This window comes from Chionomys nivalis, chromosome 2 (assembly GCF_950005125.1).
Source record: "Chionomys nivalis chromosome 2, mChiNiv1.1, whole genome shotgun sequence".
Taxonomy (NCBI): domain Eukaryota; kingdom Metazoa; phylum Chordata; class Mammalia; order Rodentia; family Cricetidae; genus Chionomys; species Chionomys nivalis.
Genome location: NC_080087.1, coordinates 510,186 through 536,422, shown reverse-complemented (window position 1 = coordinate 536,422; position 26,237 = coordinate 510,186). Strand labels below are relative to the sequence as shown.

Sequence of the window (26,237 nt, the reverse complement as noted above, 5' to 3'; positions counted from 1 at the left end):
TGTACAACGAAGTATGGCCTGCAGCAATCTGTGCTATGGAGACTTCTTATATATGGACCTTTTCAGATGCTTAAGCTCACATACATAATAAAGGAGCTTTCAATTTGCCACATTTGATCTCTTGAGGCTTATGTTTTAATTGTACTCTAAGGTCTGAACCTAAATTGAAGAAAATATGTTCAGTGGAGACATTATTACAACACTAGATTTTGGTGTCACTCATTTGTGGCATTTAAAAGTCAGGGCTGAACGACACTGAAATGTCACAACTCTGCACTTTTTTTTAACAATATGTTAATTATACTCAGAAATTAACCTTTTTGTTAACTTAAGGATTTTTATATGGAAACTAGGCTGATAAAGATTATTTAATTATTTAGAAAACATGAATATAGACTTGTTTCGATAGGTATGCATTAACTTTGGGAGTATGACTTATCCTCTCTGATCCATGTTGTGCATGATTGTCCTATGACAACATAGACAAATACCTTGCTTTTTTATGAAAATAACACTTGATGATATATTATAGATGAAGATTTAGCACAATGTTGTGACTAACACAGATATTTAATGACTATCCACTTCAACCCTTTATCTGATTTGTTTGTGAAATATTTTACACACACACATATGTATAAATATTTATTATACAGTTTTCTCCAAGTGTGATATTTATGATCAGGAAAATCACAGTTTCCGTCAATTATAAAAGAGCAATGCAAAGATTTAATAATAATTTACTTTTCAGCTATATAACCAAGCATAGTATTCTAAGACTCGAAGTTATGACTTTCTTCTGCATATGACTATGAGTAAGTGGAGAAGTTTTTGATCTTACTGGTATTGCTCCAAGTAGTTTCCTTAAAACCACAAATGTATTATCACATACAGAATGCCACATTGCACAGAGTTCAAAACTTAATTCTTAATTTTCTTACTAAACAATATATCCTCATATCTTTGCATAGTATTAATATCCCAATATTTAAAAACTGTTACAAGTATTCCTTTCATAAATGGCTACTTAAACATTTTTTTAAAATTATTATTCTCTCCTATAATACATCCCAACCATAGTTTCTTCTTCTTCCATTCCTATAACCTATAATGTTTTGGGAACTATATATACTAATGCATTTAGGAATATATACACACATATAACAAAATTTTAAAAATTATGAATTTGAAGCAGAGCAAGGTGGAGTATAAGGGAGAGTTTTGAGGGAGGGGATGTATCAAGGTTTATTTTAGAGATAAGCCCATTAAGCCTCTTAGGATTCAGAAAGATTTACTATGCCAGGTGAAAACTGGCTGAGGAATGGGATCTGAGGGGTAGAAAGAACTGACTGATTCCAGCACATTCCTCGTAGGTGTTTCTGTATTTCTTTGGAGAAGGAGAGGAAGAAAGGAAGAAGTGAAGAAATAGGGGCCTTTCTCCACAAAACTCTCAGTTTATAAAGGCATACAGACAAGTTAGCATTTCCACAGAAGGTAACATTTTTCTCAAGAATGCATTTGCACAAAGACACAGAAAACCAGTGGATCTGACAAGGAGGCACCTTATATCCCAGAGAGGGTGTGGCTATGAAGCTTCCCAATGGCTGGGAGCACAGCCTTGGTATCCATGGTTACCTATGGGCTTGATGTATTAGTGTCTGGCTGGTTGAGCCAAAGGGAATCTCTTTTGGGGATTTTCCTTTTGACTCCAGCAGGGTGCCCAAGTGACAATTTTTTTTCTCTGATGCTAGTTTTAGTGACTCAGGCTTTTTTCCTGTATAAACAGTTAATGTCCTGGGTTATGATCTTATGTTAACTGAAACCAAGATGAAGTGTAAATACAGAATATTAGTAATTTGTTAAGTTAGAACAGAAAAGCAGTAGATTACACCTTCCTGAGTTTGCTATTAGAGCAAATATACTCCCTCCTGTTTGGGGCTTCTTCCTTATCAGTGAGTACTGTTCCTCCATGTGAAGTGTCCAAACTCTCGTGGATTAGTTCAATAGATCTGTCAATTGTTAATTTACTGCATAATACTTGTGGGCTCACCACATAAATGGAAGGGGGATAAAGTAATTATGTTATGATTTAAACAACAAAAGAAACAATTTAAAAGAAGATGAAAAGTTATTCTATATCGCCAATTTCTTCAATAAAGAAATACTAAATACCTTTTATATGATGGAGATTTTCTTATAAATACAGGGATAATAGAGTTGAACAAGATGAAGTAATTTTTATCACAATAATAAGTATCCAGAAATGAAGATAGAGGTGGAAAACCTTGCACCTCCTCTAATGTTCAAGGAACATCAGATAAAATAGAATAAAAAGACAACAAGAGTAGGAAGACAGGGAAGAGTATTACAGATTACTTTCTACCGGATATGACATAGTGCTGCAATCATGCACACAGAGAAGAAGCGTCAGTCTGTGCAAAAATAGCACAAAATAGTTAGACAAGAAGAAATTTGGGAGAAGTTGAGAACAGTTGTAGGATTTTTTGCAATAGAGTTAGTAATAGTGGTAGCCAATAAGTGAAAGTAATTAGAAAATGCATAAGATTACAATGAAGTCTATGCCTACATTGAACTGTTAAAGGTAAAAGGGGGGGAATCTATTGTTTACTAAATATTGAAATTTCGATTGTTCTAAATGATTGATGGCATAAAAATATAAAATAAGTGCTATTTATTAATGTTAACTGGAAGAAGGCTTATTTATAAGCATAAAACACTGAGCCTCTGATTTTCATCTGTCAGACTTTGTGATGTTTGACCTGTGTTCTGTGCTCACATCCTCTGACTGGAGTTGTTTCATCTGTAAGATTCTCTAGCCATGAGGAGCTCTAATAAAGAATATAAATACAGGTTACTTCTGCAATCAGTTCTTCTCAATTATGAATTTTTAAATGATTTTTATTCTCCTCTTCAACTCTGTTCTTGAAGAAAAGTGACAATCCTATTTTAAAATAGCCAGTGCTGGAAAATGGAGTCCATCAATTATAGAGAATATTAGATTTTTCAGAACATCATTTGAGAATGAAATGTAGATACCAGTGACAGGAAATTACTGAAGAGAGGATTTCTGAGATCCTTCAAGGGGAAAACAACCTGTTTGACTGTTCTTAGCTGTAATAAAGGCCGAGTTTGTGAGAACAGGAATGGTGCTAATCCATTCTTTGTGGCATCTTCACTTAATGAAGGAGAGAAACTACCATGAGACCTTTCCATGTGGGGCTTTATTGTTGTTAGAGAACAAGAAAGACAAGCTCAAGTCTTGAATAAAACAAACACATTAGAATCATCCAATCGGCTTCTAGTGATGTACTAAATGTCATTTTTTTTCACATACAAATTCCCTCTTCTGTCTTCCCTTCCACCATTAAACTAGGTGTACAGATTTGTCTATAGCTGTGGACAAAGTGGATCTTTTATGTGTTTGAAATTAATGCAGAAATACATCTTCGTCTATGTCCCATCAGGAACCGTAGTGCAGTTCTTGGAGCTACTCACATATGTCTCCAAGGAACTTACAATCACCAGGGGCTGGGAAAAGCTGAGGAAGAAAGGGTTCCTGTGTTATTAGGTAAAGGCAATCTGCAATCTTGTTATATTATATACAATAGGGTAATGTATATAATAATCATACATATGGCATGTGTGCCATGTACATATGTAATAAGAAAAACATGAGTAGTTAATGCTAATAAAAGCATTTAATATTAAATTATTAAATATTAAAGAACTACCATGAACGCGTATTTGAAAAAAAAAAACTGCTTTCAAAATTACTGACTTGCCTCTACTTGAAACCCTGTGGGAACTTAACGACATCTTAGTCTATAGAATCAAGAAGTGTGTCTTAAACATCTGTCTGGAAATCCACATCACTGAGAAAACACTTTTCTTTTAATCATTCTTCTCATAGCTTCTTTGGCCTCTCTGTTTCTCATGCTATATATCAAGAGATTTAGTACTGGCAGCAAAAGTGTATAAAACAGAGATATGATCTTTTCTATATCCCGTGGGAAGCTTGAGCTGGTTCCCATGTAAGTAGATATTACTGTTCCATAGAAGAGCATTACTACAGTTAGGTGGGAGGCACATGTAGATAAAGCCTTATAACTTCCCCTGGCAGAATTTATTTTCAGGACAGTAATAAGAATCCCTAGATAGGAGCTAATTACTATCAAAAATGTAATTACAGATGTAGACCCAGAAAGAACAATGAATAAAATCTCACTGTGGCGGGTATCAGAGCAGGAGAGCTGAAAGAGCAATGGAATATCACAGAAATAGTGATCAATGGCATTGGGCCCACAGAAAGTTAGCTTGAGAAGGCTCCTCAACTGGGTGAGTGAGTTGGCACAGCCTAGCAGGTAAGAGGCAGACACCAGATAGATGAAAATGTGGGGGTCATGAGACCTCTGTAGTGAAGCGGACTGCAGATAGCAAGATACCTATCATAGGCCATTGCAGCCAGGAGGAAGCATTCTGAAGTCAGACACAGGTTGACAAAGGAATACTGTAGGAGGCAGCCATGGTACGAAATCGTTTTTTGACCTAACAAGTAGTTTATCAGCATTTTGGGAAGAAAGACTGATGAATAGCAGAAATCCAAGAAAGCCAAATGGCTAAGGAAAAAATACTTGGGGGAATGAAGCTGGGCAGTCGCTAAAATTATTAAGATAATACACAAGTTGCCTGCAACAGTAGTGACACAGAGTAAGAAGAACAGCACAGAGAGTACAGTATTCAGTGCAGGATCGTCCGTCAGTCCTAGGAGGATAAATTCGGTCGTCACACTCAAATTTCTGTCAGCCATTGATATGATTCTCTTATGGGAAATCTGCAAAGAACCAGAGAAAGAAAATAGATGACCAGAGGGCACAGTTCATAATCATGAAATAATCCTATTCACATCTTTTAAGAATGTCAAAATATTCATCATCAGCTATAATAATCCAAATTAAATTAAAATTAGCTGAATGTGAAACTAGCTTTTAAAAACATTAACTTGATTCTCATCAAGGAATTGAAATTAGCATTATGTTTCATATGAAGGAAGACATAGAGAAAGTGCAATACTCTTTGGAAGACACAGTCGGCATCAGGTCTTTAACTTTTTTTCCTGGTAGAGAGTTCAGTCGATGGGTTATGGGTAACAGAATATTCTAAATTTCCAGAATGAGAAAGATTAGATTCAAGGGTTAATAACTACTGTGGATGAATAAAAAAGCAAACAAACAAAAGTTTTATCAACATTAACCATGTAGGTTAGGAGATCTAAAAATTGTTCTCTATCATATAAGTTAAAAAGTAAAATACAATATGGGTGTATTAAATATAATGTGCATACATACATATTTCATAAATATAAGTAAGCATATACAATAACATCTAATTAATATAAAGTGAATAATAGAGGAAAATGAGACTGGAGCCTTTTCATTTATTATGAAAATAGATACTATCATAATGAGATGAATTTCCTTCAATTAACTTTGTTCCATCTTATACAATATTAGAGTTTGAGACAGTAAATAGCCCTTCTCAGACTTTTTGCAGTGTTCATTCTTCGGTATGGATTAGCCAAAGTCAGACATTTCTCACAATGTTTTGACTATTTTCTTTTGTCTTTTCATCCCTGAAGTCTCATGGAGACAGATCTATTTTAGAAAGAATTTATATTCCTCTTACCCATTTGATGACCTATAGATCTCACTTTTAATTCACAAGAGTTACAAAAGTGCATTAATTTGACATCAAACAATAAAATCAAATAAATAATGTCATTTGTTGATTTGTAACATATTTAGTAAATGAGAAATTGATGCTTATAGGAGGGTTTTAATGTACAAGTGTTCAGAATATATAATATTCTGGGGCACAAGAGTTTTCAGTAAGAAAATTTATATCACATAAATATGATGGAAAATGTCATTTTAACTGAAAATTCATAAATATGATTTTTCACAATTGTTGTAACTTAATACCTGAGAGACATTTCTGATAAGTTAAATGTAGGGGCTCAAATTCTCTCCAGCTATTTAAAACAAGGCAAATATTGCAAATTAGCATTGACTTTCTATGCTTCATTGATGCTCCAAATTAAATGATGGTTTGTTTTCTATTAGAGGACTCAGATTTTTGTAATGAAGTAGATCTACCTACAAACTTGTCTCAATTGGAAGTTGTTCATCTAATCTAGAAACATCTGGAAAAATTGTCACACCTAACATAAGGTGCCAAAATACTTCTTGCAGATATATGGCTAATAAACACAGAAAATAAAGGAAAATAAAGACAAAGTAAGTTTTTTTTTCTGAGAAACTTCACAATGACATTTTGGATTAATCTATTTTTAAAATAGTTATGAGTTTAATAATAGTCCTCAGCATTTTCCCTTAATGAGTTTTACTTTAAGAAAACTGAATTTATGATATTTCCTTTGTCTTATTAAATTCGGTGATTGTCAGCTGATATTTTAATTTATCTAGTTGTGATTTTTGTCTAGACTCTTTTCTCTTTTGCTTAAAATAAGTTATATTTCAGTAAATTTTTATCTGAGTCTAAAACTTATTTCGGCTAATGAAGGAAAAGTTTAGTTTATTGTTCCTTTACTCAGCGTAACAAACATTAACAGTTTATAAGAATCCTCTAGATATTCAAAGATTTCTTCAACTACGTTCTCTTTTTAATTTGCAAAAAGTAAAGCTATACAGCATGAGACACAACTATTTGAGGAAATGTAGAACATGCCTACAGTTTGGATGGGGAGTGACAATTGACGGTTGCATTTTCTTGACTCTGTTTCCTGAATCAGAGGGACTAGAGTTGTGTGACCTTACATAATGTTATTTTCATGTGTTGGGGATATTGATCATTTTGTAAACCTGTGTAGATACTAATAAAAGAAGCACTGTAATAAACAAGCAGGACACATACCTGGTGTGAAGAAACAGAATAGTGCTGTTTCTAAATTTCTTTACCATTGAGTTTATATTTGGCTTTTTCTCTTTGGAGGATAGAATCCCCAGAGCACTGCAAACACTGGGATTCATTAAAAAAATGTTTTAGGTAGCCCTGAGGAAGTTAAGGACTTTGCTATGTTTCCAAAGAATGTAACAGTACAAAGAAAAGCAGGAAAAATATTTTCTGTTTTGAAATTATAGTATATTCACCAATTTTATTTGTACATATTACATATATATATATATATATATACAATGTGAAAGCACAGAAGACTTGAATATGTTTTAATTTGAAGTGTGTCTATGTAGTTATGTTCCTCTCTATTTTCATATATTTAATACTGTGTGATATTGGTAATATAGCTAATTAGGACACTTAACATTTGTTTTACATTGGAATACTAATTAGTCTGTATAATTGAATAATAGAATAAAAATATTTTAAAAGCTCATTGCAGGATCAAATAATATTGTAAATATTATTAATTTAAAATCATGTGCATAAATAAGTCACTAGCATAAGTCCTTCAAAACCAAAATAAATAAAGTAACTGCTTTCCAAAGTGTGAGTAAACTTAGAATAATATCTTCAATATTTATAATAATTTAAACACACTAATATAAGGTGAATAATATAAACAGTTTTGCTAAAATGATTATTTTTCTTTCAGGTAAGGGGTCAAAAAATATTTCTATTTACTAAATGCTTGTTATGCTCTTGGCACTCCTGATAGGGTCTTTAATCAACATAATATCATTTTATAATATTGTTTATTGATGGATTTAAATTGCAATATTTCTTCCTTCTCTTTCCTTACTTCAAAAACTTTGTATATACCCTAACCTGCACTCCTTCAAATTCATGGCCTCTTTTTCCTCAGTGATAATTGCTTGTATATGTAATTTTTTACATACATACATATTTGCAAATATAATCTGATGAGTCTATATAATCTTACCTGTATGTCTTCAAGGCTGATCATTTAGCACTGGACAACTGATTGATGTGCCCCCTCCCTTGGAAACAGCATGTCTTGGAAGAGAGCACATCTTCCTCTCCAAGCTTTTCTCAATGTTTGTACTTTGTTTGGATTTGAGACCTCAATGGCATTTCTACAGCCAGTATGGCATGTCCATTGTTATCCTTGTTCAGTTCATGTTTAAGCAGTCATGGTATGTTTTTGGAGGTCACTTTTTCGTTTCCCACCACTCAACCCTGAAATAAGCCTTTAAGTTTTACGTAGATGTACCTAGCACACTTTGGTGCACCAATTTTTTGTAAGGAGGTTGCTTACTTGTTCCTGGCTGCTCAGCTCCAAAATACCACACCAAAACTGTATTAATTAAGTCACTGCTTGGCCCATTAACTCTTGATTCTTATTGGCTGACTCTTACACATTAATTTAACCCATTTCTATTAAACTATGTAGGAATCTCTACCCCTCTCTCTTTCCCTATTAGATCAATTGCATCTTGACTTTCATCTTTACCCTCCTCCCATAAAAAATTGACTTCATATAATTTACATAACAGATAACCCCAAATTATTAGAGAGATTGTCTAAATTTTCATATAGAAAATATTAAGTATCAGATTTAACACATAAAATTTATAGGAATGAAGAGTAAGAATATATTTATACTATACTTCAAAAATTAGTGTAAGTTCTAACATAAAAATATATTATTAAATTTAAAGATGTCAATGTTTAATTCAGGCAAAGGCATATTTGTTTTGATTTGATTTTGAGAAACAATGTCTGCTGTAACCAAGATGACCTGGAATGTAGAATGCTTCTAAAGCAAACCTTAAACTTTGACAGAATCTACTTTTACTTCCTCCTAATGACTTACATCGTTCATCATAAACTACTTCCTGAATGTTTGGGAGATTTTTAACTTATTCACTTGTTTTCAGAAATCCTTCAGCACAGAGGAACTTCAACACTGAGCTCTTCCTCTATGTTGGATTTCACATTTGGAAGTGGGACCCAACCCCATGGATAGGAGCTACTTACATCCCTCCCACAGAGGCAAATGTGATCTGCAAACAAGTTCTTTTTCAAAACAATTCTAAATGAAATTTTCTATAAGATTCAAATATTTCCTTTCTACAATTTCTTGCAGATCTCCCCTACATACCTAAACTCATGTTCTCTCTATCAAATAATCCCCCAATCCAAAAAGTAGTTAAAAAATTAAAAATAAAAGAAACACAAAGACAAACAAACAAAACATTAAAAACCATTGAGACAAAAATATACCAACACAAATGAAAGTCTTATGAAATAATTATTTTGTGATTTGTGAAGAAGTATCCTTCTCTGGAGTGTGGCTGAGATATTCAGTAACAATTTATTGGAGAATAATTAGTTTCTCTTTGCCAGCATGGATTAATTAATTACAAGTATTAGGAATATTCAAGGTACTTTTAAGGAAGCACATTTACTTTAAAGTACTATTATAAATTACCAATGAAAAAAATTTAAAAATTTAAAGTGTCTAAATTCTTGTAAGACAACATTTTGATTTTGGACTGTTATTTATATTGCTCAAAAAATGAATAAGCTGAGATGTATCTTAAATTTTGCAAACTTTATTTTTTTTTCTTTTACAGTATCCCTTACTGGTATCTCTGAATATCTATATTATATTATATCTCAGAAATAACATATTTATATGAATTTCAGTTCATATGAAGGAATAAAAATATTGTCAATTATATCATATAAATATCCTAGGTCAGAGCCTAGGGTTTATGTTAAAAAACAAAATACGACCTATGCATTTACAGTATATTATTTAATGAGTTTTTAGCACTGTATAACAATGTTCAACTTATAACAATACTATAATTCAGTTATTTTAACTTTTATTGAATTTTTATAAACACTATTACTTAAATCAATATCTTCTGTATCTTTGTCTTAAATCAACAAGAGAAAGGTTTCATCTCCATTACCCTTTTCACAGCGTCCTTCACTTCCTTGTTCCTTAAACTGTAAATCAGTGGGTTCAACATGGGAATCACCAGGGTGTAAAATACAGACACCACCTTCTCTTGTTCTAAGGAGTACTGGGAGCTTGGCTGAATGTAACTGAAGCTGATGGAACCATAGAACAAAGTCACGGCCGTCAGATGGGAAGCACAAGTGGAGAAGGCTTTTCGTCTGCCTGCTGCGGAGCGGATCCTCAGGATAGCAGCAACAATGAAGATGTAGGAGATCATCACAGTTAAGAAGGTTATCATTGCAATAACTCCAGAGAAGATCAAAAGCAAGAATTCATTAATGGAGGTGTTGGAACAAGACAGCTTCAGCAGGGGAGGAAGGTCACAGAAGAAGTGACTGATGATATTTGGCCCACAGAAAGACAGTTTCATTAAGCCAGTTGTATGTGTAACTGAATTAATTAAACCTCCTATGCATGAGCCCAAAACCAGCCCAACGCAAACCATTTTAGTCATGGACACGGTATATAGTAATGGGTTCACAATGGCTACGTAGCGGTCATAAGCCATTGCAGCCAGCAAAAATCCCTCTGTGGTAAGCAGTGATACAAATAAAAAATATTGCAGGATGCATGCAGAGAATGAGATGGTCTCTCTTTCAGCAAAGAAGTTCAGCAGCATTTTTGGGGCAAATACTGAAGAATACCATGCATCCACAAATGACAAACAGCTAAGAAAGTAATACATGGGCATGTGGAGTTTAGGCGTTATGTAGATCAGAAAGAACATACCTACATTCCCTAACAAAGAGATGGCATAGATCAACAGGAACAATATGAAGAGGAACACCTTGAGTTCATCACGATCTGTCAATCCCAAAAGGATAAATTCAGTGACAAAAGTAAAGTTGACATCACCCATGAACTTGTGTGTCTTGGTACCTGTTAATGATGGACTCAGATAAATGGACGTATAGCAGAATATCAATATCTTAGGAATTTCAAACTAGCCACATTATCTGTAATACAGAATTCTCCCCTCTGGTACCCCTGCTTCTATAAACACGAAAAAGTTTAATAAAAAGTTCATTTTTGCTGCTCTGTTTTGTTGATTTTTCGTACTATTGCCCATGATTAGATAAAGAAAATGCTGGATTCTTAGGCAAATATATATTAAATTGCAATTCTTACATTTCACATAAAACCAAACAGAAGTCTCGTTAACGACAGTAAAAATCTTATTTATAAAGCATAAGAACTTATGCTGGAAATATAATCTTTGTCTTCATTTTCATATTCCTCTTTTATCATTTTAATCAACATTAATAGCAGCAATGCCAAAATATATCAACACATATTCCATGTTAAAAACCTGAGATAATTTATTCAGAATGAACCTCAGTGGTACAGCATTGCCTTCTGTGACTATGAATCTGCATATACACTAGTGTAATATTGATAACTGTATTTACTTTGTGCCTTCAAATTTAGTCTTACTCTCCAAGTCTGTGTGAGTGTGTGTATATGTGTGTGCACATGTTAGCAGTTGTGTATGTGTGTATGTCTGTGTGTTAGCATGTGCATTGAAAGCAAGGACTTGTGCTTGATATTTAAGTCTTCTGCACATTGTCTGTGCCTGTTTTCTTTTTAACTGTGTCAATAAGCAGAGGCCAGGCACTCAACTCTTACACTTACCCTGTGACTCAAGACTCTGAGGTTTACTGGCTTCCATAGTCTATATAAAAATAGGTGTCTTAAAAATATAACAGATATTTAAAACATTAAGACAACTCTTTGTAAATTGTATTTTACTTTCTTGGTGCAACCCAATTTTTAAAGTAGGCAATGTCTGTTAGTTCAGTTGAACTCAATTTTTTCTTTACATAAATGTCACAAATAAAAAAAGTGTAAAACACATACTAACTGCTTATTATGATAAATATTTTTGTTTTGTTTTACTTATACTGTTGTGGTCCTGCTTCCTATCTGGAGAATCATGTACAATTTAGAGTTTAAATGAACATGCCTGTTTGACTTATTCTAAATCATATTTCAAACTATTGATCCCTAAGAAGAACATTGTGTAACTAACTTCTTTAAATGTCTTAAAATTCTACTCAATGCTGATTTTAACTATTATTTATTATTATTTATGCTTTATCATATTATTTTAACTTATTATTGTAATTATTTATTATTAATTATTCTGCAGCATTCATGGCATAAGTGCCCTTTTTAGAACACTTGATTCCAGTTATTTCAAAACAAAGTACCAGTTCAATTTATTTATATCTTCCTTTTCTTGCTTATTTTGGAAATGAAAAGGTTAAAAAAAGTGAAGGGTGCAAAGATATCATTATCACAGCTGGAGGCCAATCCATCTGATGTCATCAATACCTTCTGGAGCACAGGACATGTTTCATAAGTGACTCAGTAAACTTCCCTGAATCTTAGTCTTTCTGAAAACTAGACAACTGACAGCATTGTTTAAAGAGTAATATTGAATACTGATGTCATCATGTGTTCATTTGAGATTCCTTTAACTTATATTGTAATTAAAACTTAGAAAAAGAACCGCAGTTTATAGGTATTAAATAATTTAACGAAGAAAATAATATCTATATTTAAGGGATAGACAAAATAATCTATTTGTACATAAGTATCTATTTTAAACTATAATTCTTGTTTTATGATGTAAAGTGACCTAACACATATTTGACTTAATATATTTTTGAGTGTGTGTTTGTCTGTGTATAAGTACTGAAGAGTTGTAAATACTATTTGATGTTCATGTAGAAAAAGAAATGTACTCAAAACAAAAAAGTAAATAAGTAAATTACAACTAGTCATCCCTCTGTAATTTGGCGACTCAATCAGAATAAAATCTTAACATTGTGTTTAATCATTAAGACAGTAGCTAAATTATATGATTGCTTATTTAATAATTAAACAAATAAATTTAGTTTACAAGTAAAAGAAAAAAAATATTCAACATCACAGCCCCTTTAAGAACCTAGTGACCATCTTCGTACCATGTTTTCTTTAACATTCTTGCAAACAGAATTTAAAACACAATCCTAAAAGTTCTTACTTTTAAAATGATGGGCAAATTCAGCAAATGACAAAAGTTGCAGGTAGCACTGGAGAAACTGAAATCTATCCTTACATTTAGGAGACTCAAATTCACAGAAACCTTGAAAAGAGAATATGAGTGAGATTGTTAAAATCATGACGGAAGACAAGTTGAGATAAGATGGTCTGTTATATATATATGCTTTGGTTCAAATAAAACCTTCCCTGGAGTTAAACTCTGAAGGCTGTAATACACATTTAACTAACAGTTTCTCTGTGTTTCTCCAGGGATTTAAGAGACTCATAGGAACTTAATAGCTCCCCAAAGGCATTCCATTTCCTGAATATTTTAATGAAAAAAGTATAGTCAAAAAGTAGACCATATAATTTAGAAAAACAGAGCAACAAAAACAACACATATCTTTTCTTACTACTTTATCATGCTTTCCAGAACAAGTGACTTTGATTTAAGTCACAAACAGAAAGCAAACAAATGAAGAGAAATACCAGTGGATCCTATGTTGTGAAGAACAGAATGAGAAATAACAAAATCCATTTTTGTCTTAATGACATCGGATAACAGAAATCACATCAAGTAAAATCAATGCCACACCTTTAGTTGCTCAATTCTTTCTTCATCTATTGTATATCAGCTTGTGCAGAAATTTCCAGTCATTTACTTTACCTTAGAACATGTCTGTATGGAAATTTGTAGTAGTGTTTTAAGCTGCTCTGCTCTCTACACATATGTTTAAGTAAGAATTATTCTCAATTTTCAAAGCTACAGATAATTTCCTCTAAAGCGTATGCCTTGATTTTCTAAAATAAAAACTAGTCCTGTGAGGTTTCTCATGCCTATAATCCCCAAAACAGGCAGTAGGGATGTTGAGACAGAGAGATCCCCACTGTTCTGGAACACTTTAGGCTACTACTTAGTTTCAAGATCACCTGACCTGTAGGGTATTGACGCACACCATGGCCTTGGTCTGAGCTCTAAGCGCTAGACCCCAGTTAGAGAACTTCGGGAAAGGAGGCTGGAGGTTGAGAACACTAACACAGAGACAGACCGACATGCAGACCTTCAATCACTGGTTCCAAAAGCCCCTCTTTAATGGCACCATGGAGGCTTAAATACACTGCATTCAATGGCAAACAGGTGAAAATCCCATCCTCTGATCCTCTAAGCTAGGCACAGCTTCTAGTAACTTCAATTAGAAGGTTCTAGCAGGGTAGAACAGCTGAAAGCCCGGACTCAATTAGTTTCAACAGAGTAACATCTTGAAAATAACAAATAAAAGAAAGCAAACATCCCCATAAAACTGACAATGACTCCATAATGGCTACACAAGGTTGCACTCCCACAAACAGTATGTGACAGATTTACTTTCCCATACCCTTTCCTCCATTTGTTGCCTTTTAACAACTTACCCTTCCTAACTGGGTTAAGAGGAAGGAGGTATTTCCTAATTATTGGTCTTTATTTTCGTGTGAAGACTTTTGTTAATCCAATTGCCCATTTTTAAATTGAGTTGTTTATTTTCTTGGTGCTTATTATTTTGAGCTCTCAGTACTTTCTACATAGAACTCCTTTGTAAAATGTATAGCTGCACATGAATTTTCTGCCTCTTTAGTTGGTTGATCATGTCTCCTACTAGAAAAAGCTTTTTATCCCATGCATTTTCAGTCCCAGTCCAGCAGGCCTTGGATTCTCTGAACATGGTGGACAATGAGGGCTGCTGAGAAGCCAAGGACAATGGCACTGAGTTTTGATCCTACTGCATGTACTGACTTTGTGGAAGCCTAGTCTGTTTGGGTGCTCACCTTACTAGACCTGGATGGAGGTTGGGGGGGACCTTGGACTGCCCACAGGGCAGGGAACCCTGACTGCTCTTTGGACTGGAGAGGAAGGGGGAGGGCAGTGGGGCGTGAGGTGTGGGGGGAGGGGGAGGGAAAAGGGAGGCGGGGAGGAGGCAGAAATTTTTATTAAAAAATAATTTTAATAATAAAAAAAGCTTTTTAGCGTAACAAGGTCCCATTTACTATTAGATATGGAGTGCTTTGTACAGACTGGCATTTTTGCTTCAGAGGAATTATGACCATTATCAAAATAAAAGAAAATCTATAGATACTCAATTCTGTCTTTTTTTTTTCAAGAAATATCATTTTCTGTCTCCAATCTCAAAGAATCAATGATGTGTTTACAAGTCCTTGTGTGATGTCACTGCTTTTGTTTGTGGCAATATAAACTTGTCTCATCTCCTGAGAATTGCTTCACAGAGTTTACACGGAAAACTCAATCCTCAGAGGCTCAGATGTTATGCAAAACAGTGTACTTAACGTACATTTATTCTCTCCTCTTGCCAGACATTTCTGGATTATTAAGAAAGCCTAATACATGGAAAATGTGTGACAGTACTACAGAACTGCCATGTTAAAGATGTAATAACAGAAAGTCTGGATATTTAAAAATAATTTTAATCCATATTTGGTCAAACCTCTTAATATACACATCATGGCAAAAGATAGAGGACAAAGCATTATATTCCTTTATACCTGGATGCTTTCAATCCTATTCTTGTGTTTAGAGTTATCCATTGTTGACAGTTGTACAAGTCAGTAACTAATTGTTCTATTCCTACTGACAGATAATTTACTTTATGAATTTTACACACGGTGACCAATCTGAAATTTTTGCAAGAGTCAACAATTCACAGTAAAACCACCATAAGTTTTAATGCATTAAGGAGCTAGTTGTTTTGAAGGAATATTTAGAAAGGGAGTTCTCTAACCTACTAACATCATACACTTCTCCACTAGGAAGCAACACCAATATCAGTCAGCCATAATTTATAATAGTCAGCTCTTTAAACACTTGGCTACCGTTATCCTACTCATCCATAAATTCTTTTTAAATTAAAACATTTGTCTATATATATGTATGTATATATATATATATATATATATTCTTAACTTCAGATTATCATAGTTTGTAATTAACATACAGAAACATGGTTGATACTTATGCATATTACTACAATAATTTATTAGAAGCATATGCAGATAGAGTGATGTTTACCATTAAACTGAGGATATAGCTAATGTTACATTTGTGTTATAGTTGCCAGGTCCTGGGTTTCATCTCCAGCATGTAAAAATAATGGTAGGAGAAAACCAGCAAGGGGAGAGACTAGGAGGATGGGGGAGGCAGAATGAAAACATGTACTTAGAGCTCTTTAAAACTCAAAACCAGAGAATTGAGAATAAGCTCCAATTTTGTTACAGAAAGGACATAGAAAAGGAACTTAAAAAATTAGAAATCAATTCCTAAAATATTTCATGTTAATTATAAAAAATGTAATTCTGAATAATTCCTCCACAATTAGAATTACATTGTAAAAAAGATTTTCATTATACACTAGGTGTAATAAATAATGGTACTTAGATAAAGATACTACATTGTAAGTAATTTTCAGAAATATTTGAATATGTTTTAGATATTATAAAGATTAAATATATAATAATATAAACATACACATGCTCACTACTGTCTAATAAATTGCTTTAAATTGGTTTATGCAAATATATAGGTATTATATAAATATTGACCTACTCTTCAGCATGAGAAGACACTTGAACAATAAGTTTTATAAAGAATAAAACATTGTTTTCTGTTTGGAAATGATACTGATATTCTACAGTAGAAAACAGTGAGATGTAAAAGAGAAATATAAGTTTACGTCAACCTTAGTGCCAGTTCCTAAATAACTTCTTAGTAAGTGAGTTCCAGGAAAGCAGGTAGAGAACATACTAGAAAATCCATGTCTTTAAACTTTAATGTTTGACTTACCTATTCTTTATTATATACTATTTTTATTGTTATTGTTATTCTTTCATGTGTCACATCCTGATTGCAGTTTCCTCTCCCTCCACTTCTCTCACTCATCCACCAACACATACCTCCCTTCTTCCCCAGATTAATTTTTCTTAGCTTCTCTTCAGAAGAGAGCAGGCCTCCCAGTGATATTAAGCAAGCATGGCATAATGAGTTACAGGAATACTAGGCACATATACTCATTTCAACACTGGATGAGGTAATCCAGTAGGAAGAAAGGGGTCCCACAGGAAGGTAAAGGAGTCAGAGACACTCCCACTCCCACTGTCAGAAATTCCACAAGATCAACAAGCTCTAAAACCATAATGTATCTACAGAGGTCTACAAGCAGAGACCCATACAGGCTCTGTGATTGTCACTTGAGTTTATGTGATCCCCCAAGAGCCATGCTTTGCTGATTCTCCTAGCTGTGCTCTCCAGATGTCCTTGACCCCTCTACCTCCTACATCCTTCCTCCCTCTCTGTACCTACCTCTTCTTGATAAGACACTGTCAGTCATGCTTTCTGAAGAATTCTACACTACCCCAGAATATGTTCAAATTTTCTAACAATTTAAAACTAAATGTAGTCAGCCAGTGGTGGTGTACACCTTTAATTCCAGCACTCAGGAGGCAGAGGCAGGTGGATCTCTGTGAGTTTGAGGCCAGCCTGGTCTATAATAACTAGTTCCTGTACATTTCTAGGGCTGTGACACAGAGAAACTCTCCCTCCAAAACACCTACCAAAAAGCCAGCATGCACATGATACCTTCCTGATATATCCATTATGAACCCAGTATAAGTGGTGTTTATTGTCATAATGAAAAAATTTTAGTATTGACTTACTCCATAGAGATTTTAGGATAAAATAACTCAGGAAAAAATAAATAGGTAAACAAATGTAATTTATGATCTTCTATTTAATTTTTGTGAATATACATATTTCTTCTAAAGTCTAATAGATAACATAGATGTATGATTCTGCCTTGGAATTCCTTTCTTCACTGTATGAATCCATTTATAAATACAGAAAAGTCAAGATCTTTGCATGAATAAAACATAGGTATTAACTTCTCACATACATTGAAACTCATTTTTTACACGGATGATTCAAGTAATCTTCAGTTATTTACAATTTGAGAAAAGGGATTCATTTAATTTTAAACTCTGATTAACTATATTTACTACATTAACATTTCTTGTATTCTGACATAATTGAGCTGTAAAAACTCACTATTTTCCCTTTTCAAATGTATAATTTTACAGTTAGATTTGGATGGCCTGGTCACTGTCTCCTTAGGCATCTAAACCTATATGCTAACAAGAATCCATCCTCTTTATTGGGTGCTCACCTTCAGCGATATCATAAGATGGGGAGTGAGTCATATGAGAGAGAAAGAAAAAGGAGGGTGGGATAAGAGCCTTGTTTTAGCAAAACCTGCTTTCAGATGATATGAAATCCTGTGCACAGACATATCTCCTTCCATTTGTCCTGGTACCATAAAAGGATTGTCATCATCTTCTCATCTTCTGCTGGCACACCTTCTAAGCCTCTCACTGCCTTTCATTACCATTGCATAAGCTCATGAACCATTGGAGCATAGAGCATATATTATGATGCAGCATAATAAACAGAAATGGTTGTGGCAATTTTACATCATGAAAGACTAAGTTGAGAGATGAGAACATTTATGAGTACTTACAAAATCTTCATATTACAGAATAATTAACTTTTAATTCCAAAAAGTTAAGAAAAGCTATTGAATACAAGAAGAACACTTTCAGTAGTATATAGACCATATATTTGGTGCTAGCTCTCCAACAAAATGACTCAATGAAATACTGTTAGAGTGGACATAAATTCTGTGAATACATATTTAGAGTACAAGTAAAGTAACAGGTGTTTAAAGCAAAATGTCAGAGAAAATTTTTCTCAAAATTGTTGAAAAGGACAAGTTAATCAGGCTTGATTTTTATTAAAAGATTTATTTTAATTGTATAACTTTTAACTAGGTGCAATTCAGTTTTCTACAATGAATCATGGCCATATTCATTTCGAATTCCCCTTCCTACTGTCTCCCAAAAACCCCCACTTTGTATCTTCTCTGCAGTTTCTACTGTTGTTGTTTTAGAAGAGACTTTCTCCACGGAGATACATCCTGATCCTTTGTCTCTTAAAAACAATTCTTTATATACAAAGTTAGACTTTTTAATTTTTATGAAAAACAGATATATCTCAGTATTAAAACATCCTGGAACAATTCTTATGCAATGAATTGCAGGCTTTGCCACAGATTATGGTACTCAGCAAAGATTGAATACCATCAAGTGAAGTCTATATATCTCCACTGTGGATGTGGGAATGTCAGTAAATCTTTTGCAGAAACCAGGTACAGGCCCTTGGTCTTGGTTAAAAGATGAGCTGACATTTCTCACCATAGAGCTGTTTTGGTGTAACTCAAAACATTGTTATTCAGCCATTTAGCGTACTATAAAAATTGTATAAAAATTGGAAGATAATTATTTCTGCTTTTAGGGAAGAGTATAAAGACCCATATAAAAAATTCATGGACGTCTAGTCATTAGGCACATTTTAGATTTTTCTGAGGCAATATAATAATTCACAATTGAAATCACTAAAATATTTTGGTGTAAAATTTTATGTGACTCTTATAAAAGACTAATAATTTTCCATGAAGTCAGTTTGAAGATTCACTTCAAGTTTGCAGAATTAGAGAAAAGACTGAGTGAAGAGTTGCTCCTCCACCTACAAATGGACCTCTTGGTTGCTTTCTTCACATCCTTGTTCCTCAGGCTGTAAATCAGAGGGTTCAGCATGGGAATGATCAAGGTGTAAAACACAGCAGACACTTTTTCCTGTTCCATGGAGTGCTGAGAGCTTGGCTGAGTATAACTAAAAGCCACAGAACCATAAAGTAATGTAACAGCTGTTAGGTGTGAGGCACAAGTAGAGAAGGCTTTGCGCCTCCCCTCTATGGAGCGAATTCTCAGAATGGCAATGAGAATGTGGCTATAGGACACAATGATAAAAATAAAGGTGAAAATAGCAATCACTCCAGAGAAGATCAAAAGCAGCATCTCATTGATGTGTGCATCAGAGCAAGAAAGCTTCAGAAAAGGAGGGACACCACAGAAGAAGTGATTCACAATGTTTGGACCACAGAAGTCCAGTCTGAGTAGACCTATTGTGTGAGTCAGAGAATTAATGAGGCCACCCAAGTAACATGCCAAAACCATCTGCATGCAGACGCGGTGGGTCATAATAACTGTATACATTAAGGGCTTGGTGATTACCACATAGCGATCATAAGCCATCATAGACAGGAGGATGCCTTCTGTGGTTACATAAACTGCAAAAAAGAAGCTCTGCAGAACACAGGCAAAGAATGTACTAGACTTGTGTTCTGATAAGAAATTGACCAACATCTTAGGAGCAAAGATAGTAGGGTAGCAGATGTCACAGAAAGAAAGGTTACTAAGGAAAAAGTACATCGGTGTATGAAGTTGAGCATTCAGCCAGATCAAGATAATCATACCCCAATTACCAAAAAGAATGAAGTACATTGGAGTGTGAAGTCTAACATTGAAACAGATCAACATAATCATCCCCCAGTTACCCACAAGAATGATGATATAAACTAGGCTGAAAAACAAGAAGAGGGAAACCTCCCAATTAGAATTTTCTGTTAAGCCGACCAGTATGAATTCCTTCACATGTGTATGATTCCAAATTGCCATTGTTCAGTAGTCTATATTTTCTTGTTACAAAATAATAATATGAGACTTAAATGAATAATAGATAAATAGTAGGATTTCCTGAGAATCTGATATCTATTATGGTTTAAGACACTGAGAGGTTACCCTGTGGTAGATGAAGCAATGAAAGAGATATCAATGGTAGTCCATATGTGTTCAATAAAGTCTATCCACGGAGACTTAAAAACTGCAACTTACATTAGGGTATTCCCTGCTATCAGGAAAGGATAAGAAATATCTCTGATGTTAAAAATCTCTCAGAAGGTAGAACTGAGATTTGAATTTAGAGAGTGGTACAAAAACTCTGGTTTCTTCTCTAATATCCATCATCCTTCTGCTCAGGGGAAATATAAGCTTGCTAAAATCTTGTGACAAGGAAAACTTCAATATTCTATGGACAGGCATTTGAAAGTACTTTACTTCCAGTGACCCTAAAAACACCTACTTCATTCAATACCATACCCCCACCCTCCTTTCTAAATACCTCTTTTCAGATATGTTCTTACCTTTGCCTGAATCTCCGATACATGGAATCAATGCCATTTTATACAGGGAATCTGAGTAAGTGCGTAAAGATGGATAATTGTTTTCATCTGTTCTTTTTAAAGAATGATTAAGTATCATGTGTGTCATTTTACATAACAATTATTGCCTTCACATTTTTGTTCATTTTCTTTTTGCATTCTCTTAGCATTGTTCTCATTATTAAAAATTATAAAGTAATTTACAACATTCATTGAAAACAGGAAAAAAAACGTAAGAAACACTAAAACCTTCAATTGTCTATATACTTTCTTTACAAAAAGATGAGGTACAACTTCACACAATTTCTTTTGAAGTGATACATGTTTAATTTAATAAATAGTTAATTTAAAGATCAAAGCATTAAATTATACATATGTTTTTTTCATGGGTGTCAAATATTACTATTATTAATATTACTATCATGAGCCTGTATGTTTCTATTGAAATGAAAGATTATTTAATCTACAGCCTGATGTTTTCAAGTAAATGATGTCCTGTTAGAAAAGCAAATGCATCTTGATATAAGCAGCTATAATAATTAGCATCTAAAAATTAAAGTAGGACAGATAATAGAAGGAATGATCATTATTATACTATAAATGGCATTAATTTCTTGTTTTTATTGCGATTACTACAGCAATTTACTGAAAACTTGGTGGTGTAAAATAAATAGCATTCGTTCACTTACAGTTGGGAAATCAGAAGCATGACACTATTTGAATTTCTGGGTGGAATTAACACAGATGTGAGGTCACACTCTCACTAGAGGCTCTAAGAGAAGATGCAATTTGTCACCCAATGCCCCATGTTGGATCTATAAAACTTCTCTCCTTAGTACCTTACCCTTTTTTCTTAGGACAGCAATAGAGTGCTTTTGTCTTCCATCACTATGGACTTCCCCCTTTCTCTGTTGAAAGAACAAGTGAATTACATATAGTTTCAATTTTCATAATCCACGATAATATTTTTCTTTTAAGGTATTTCTCAGACTTACATTTCAACAATCTGCTTTCCCATATGAGGTAGTATGTATGGATCCTAGAGAGTTAAGTTCAGATAACACCAAGGATTGTGATTCAGTCAGTTGTATTCTATGAAAGACTCTATATAAAAATTCTTGAGTATAAAATTATCAAGTGATTCAAAGAGATATGTGGGTATGTAAAAACAATAAAAAAGAGTGTTCCAAGAAAAGAACGCAGCATATTTAAAACCTAACATTGATTTGTGCTTGTTAGGAGGGCTTCTAAGTGTTCCCAAGTGAAAAGAAAGGCAAGAATGAATTCTGAGGGAGAAAAAATACTGTTTCTGTGGCCACTGAAATGTGCTTGAAAACTCTCAGTAAGTTGTGCAAAATATTTGTGTAAGACATCACAGTGTGTGAGTTTCATATTTCAGTCTGCCAAAGAACCTACCTTCCTCACACTTTCATTTTAGCTTTTTACGTTTGCATTGCTTGTACAAAAGAAATTCTGTAAAAAATGAATCTTGATGTTTTTTGTATCACTGCTCGAATCAGCTCCTCTATTGAACTTTATGGTAATATAAATTCCCCTGGTTTGTACGAGTCACATTTGTATCTCATTTTATAGTCTGTTTAGCATTCAAAGACCATGTCATTTGAAAGGATCAATTACTTTTAAAAATGTTTCTTTGTTTAATTTTTGATATTATAATGTAATTTGATTGTTTCCCCTTAACTTTTATCCTTTCAAGTCCTCCTATAGCTTCATGCTTGCATTCTTTCAAATCCATGGCCTCTTTTGTCATTAGTTTTCATTATATTTACACAGGTATAAGTGTGCACAAATACATATTTTCCTAAAAGCATATATTCAATCTATATAAATGTATACTCCCTCTTTTGAAAAGCTACACATTTTCATTGAAATATTACCTTAAAATAAAGATCTAAGATATCATAGTTTTTATAATATTCTCATTTAATACCAACCAAGGATATATATATTATACATTATACATATATGAAATTTGTGGCTAGTTTGATTGCCTCTGAGTTTTCAAAGTGTGCTTTAAAAAGTGATTTCACTGATCATCACATGAATGAGAAGGAAGGAGGGAGGCAAGTGTGGTAGAAGTAAGTTTCAGTAACATTAATGACTTTATCCACCAAGCACACAGGAAAAAGAGATAATGTAAAAAAGTATCACCTTCTGTCAGTATATGATTCACATCTATGATGTTAGAGTTTTAACTGGAATATAAGTTTATCTAGGGTTTAAATTTAGTTTTTTTTTTCTGTAGTTACTATTGCCCTCCAGGTGTATATAAAGAATGGAGTTACAATCCTAACTATTGTTAGTATTCTGCCCTCAAAAACTTCCTAAAGACACCCAAATTTTATTTTGCAGTCTTCATATAATGAAGATGATGTGTCATCACACCCTGTTCAAATTAATAGAATTTTTTCCAAGTCATTTCATGATTCCAGTAAATTAAATATAATGCTTGGTTGTCAAAGAACAAGTATACAATGAGAATAGTTATAACTTTTAAATGTCTTTTTTCCATTAAAGATAAAAAGATACCCAAAAAGCATATCAAATGAGCTAATGATACCAAACATTTGCTACCTTCATACACATGGAAAGAGCTGTTCAAGAAAAGAAATATATTGCCTCAAAGATACCCATGACACAACAGAGACCCCATTCCTTACACTGTCTGAAGGGCCAGGAACCAGAGGCTGAATAGCCCACACCAGGACAAACCAACCACAACTGGGAAAAAAAAGTCAATGAAATAATTCCTCATGATATTCTGCTGTAATTGTAAGAGCGACCTTACATGACCATCCTCAGAGAGGTAATATCCAGCAGCTGATGGAGCCAGATGTAGAGATCCACAGTCAAAGATTTGAATTATTAAGTTAAATCTAAATTGTTTTAAGGTACTGTTATTTTATTAAGTTGATGGAAAATCATATGCATCATATACCAATTGCAATTCTAAAATATTTTAATTTTTAAATTTGCAATTTTCAAAATATATTTGAGGTATATATGAATAAATAAATCCTATTTCCACTTACATATGGAAGAAAAAATAATGTAATCATAAATTAAAGTTGTAAGCATTATATAAATAATATATTTGCCTATGAGATGTGGAAGATTAAAAATATAGAACCCATAAATTAGAATATAATATTCTAAATTTTTGATCATTATGCCTTACTTGAAAAATGAGTATTTAGTTTTCATCAATGTTCAGGAAATAAGAGCAAATATCAAAATTTTGAAGTGAAAACAGCCCCTCCTTACAGTCAACTTATCAAAGCTTGAATGAACAACCCATCTACTGTAGAAGACCTGGCCTTCACAATTATTTAAAGACTTATTATTTGGAACAAGGTTGCTGATGGTGTTTTCTATTCTACTGGGAACAGATTTTGTAGCTCTTTCTGTGTATGTAAGTCTCAGTTGTCCACAGTGGAGTCATTAGCATCCTTCCTTTCTCGAGTGTGAAACTAAACAGAGAGCTTCCAGGCCTCCTAATGTCTGTTCAACAAAGTGTTCTTCTTTCATGAATGAATATAAAAAATTAGCTCCTTCATAAATAATATTATAATATCATCTGGTGTTTGTCTCTAAATTCAAGTGTCTTTCTAAAATGTTCAATAATGACAAGGAAGGCAACACAGGTTGCAACTTTGTCATGAAATAAATCATTTTATTTTCATAAAAATCAAGAAAAGACAAGAACACAAATAGAAATTTCAGTGTCTCACTGTCCTCAGGAAAAGAACATGTCCTGTTTTATGAATATACATTTTATCTCACATAGTATGATTTAATTATAACCCCCTCCCTTTTTTTCCTCACAGTTCCTCCTCTTCTCCACTCGTGTCCAGATTGACCCTGTTTCTGTCTCTCATTATAAATCATATGAGCTTCTAAGGGATAATGATTAATATAATATAATGTAATATAATATATTGTAATAATACAATACAATTTGATAACACAAAACCTAACACATTTTAATTGAAAAAAACAGAAGGAAGAGTCCAACAGAAGGCACAAGAATTAGAGACCCTATTGTTTGAAAACTCAGGACCACCATTAAAACATTAAACTTCATACCTATTTAGTATGTGTGTGTGTGTTTGCGTGTGTGCCCACTGGTAAGCCCTGCAACAGAACAGTGTAGCTGTGTTCATATGATCTTTGAGCATGTTATTTTAAAAGGCATTTTTTTGTTATTGTCCTCCATCAATTCTGACTACTGCAATCTTTTGCCTTCTCTTCCACAGGAGTCTCTGGCCCCCGAGAAGAGGGATTTGGTGAGCACATCTCATATAGGGATAAGTGTTCCAAAAAGTCTCATTCTTTTCATAATTTTTTGGTCGTGGGTCTCTATATTTGTTCTCATCTCTTTCAGGAGGAAGCATCCCTGAGGATGGCTGAGCAAGACATTCATTTATGAGTATACAAGATGTCATCAAGAGTCTTTTTTTTAATTATTATTACCTTCTTTTAGTAGAACAGCAGTGTTTGGTTTTACTCTCAGCCCCTGGATTATCCAGTGGCAGGATCTTTTTCAGTTAGGCAGTGACAGCCATGGATACCTTTTTACTTAAAATCCCCATGTGGCAGTCAGACTGCTTTATCTTGTTAAACTGAAAGAAACCCTCACTTTCTTCTTTACCTAAGAAATTTCATTGAATATTACATTTAAATTTGTATGTCCCAGCCATTATCAAAATACAGGTAATTTTTAGAAGTTTGTTTAGTCAAAACCTGAATATATGAGCTTAAGTTTCGTGCAGATAGGTACCACACTTTAAAAATTATACAGAAACTGGTTGGGAGATAATCATTTCTGATTTTATGGAGGCTGTAAACCCAAGTGAAAGGATTCATTAAAGCCATGGCATTATGGACATTTAAAGTATTCTCTGAGACAATAAAGTATTTGATAAATAAATTTTACTAATAATATTTTCATCTATACTTCCCTCTAACTTTTATAAAAGACTCATAATTCTCCATGAAGTCAGTTTGAAGATTCGTATCAAATTTGTAGAGTCAGGGAAAGGACAGAA

The 26,237-nt window shown here is 33.5% G+C and overlaps 2 protein-coding genes and 1 pseudogene across 2 annotated transcripts; all 3 read right to left on the bottom strand.

The window, feature by feature from the left end:
- Positions 1 to 3,890: 3,890 nt before the first annotated feature.
- On the bottom strand, positions 3,891 to 4,828 carry LOC130862303 (olfactory receptor 1052-like; annotated as a pseudogene).
- A 5,080-nt stretch (positions 4,829 to 9,908) lies between these two features.
- LOC130870069 (olfactory receptor 1052-like) lies at positions 9,909 to 10,880 on the bottom strand. The gene has a single exon (XM_057762639.1). The coding sequence runs from the start codon at positions 10,845 to 10,847 to the stop codon at positions 9,909 to 9,911; it is 939 nt and encodes a 312-aa protein (XP_057618622.1). The 5' UTR covers positions 10,848 to 10,880.
- Positions 10,881 to 19,579: 8,699 nt separating this feature from the next.
- On the bottom strand, positions 19,580 to 20,626 carry LOC130862895 (olfactory receptor 1052-like). Its single transcript, XM_057752734.1, has one exon. The coding sequence runs from the start codon at positions 20,624 to 20,626 to the stop codon at positions 19,580 to 19,582; it is 1,047 nt and encodes a 348-aa protein (XP_057608717.1).
- Positions 20,627 to 26,237: the final 5,611 nt, after the last annotated feature.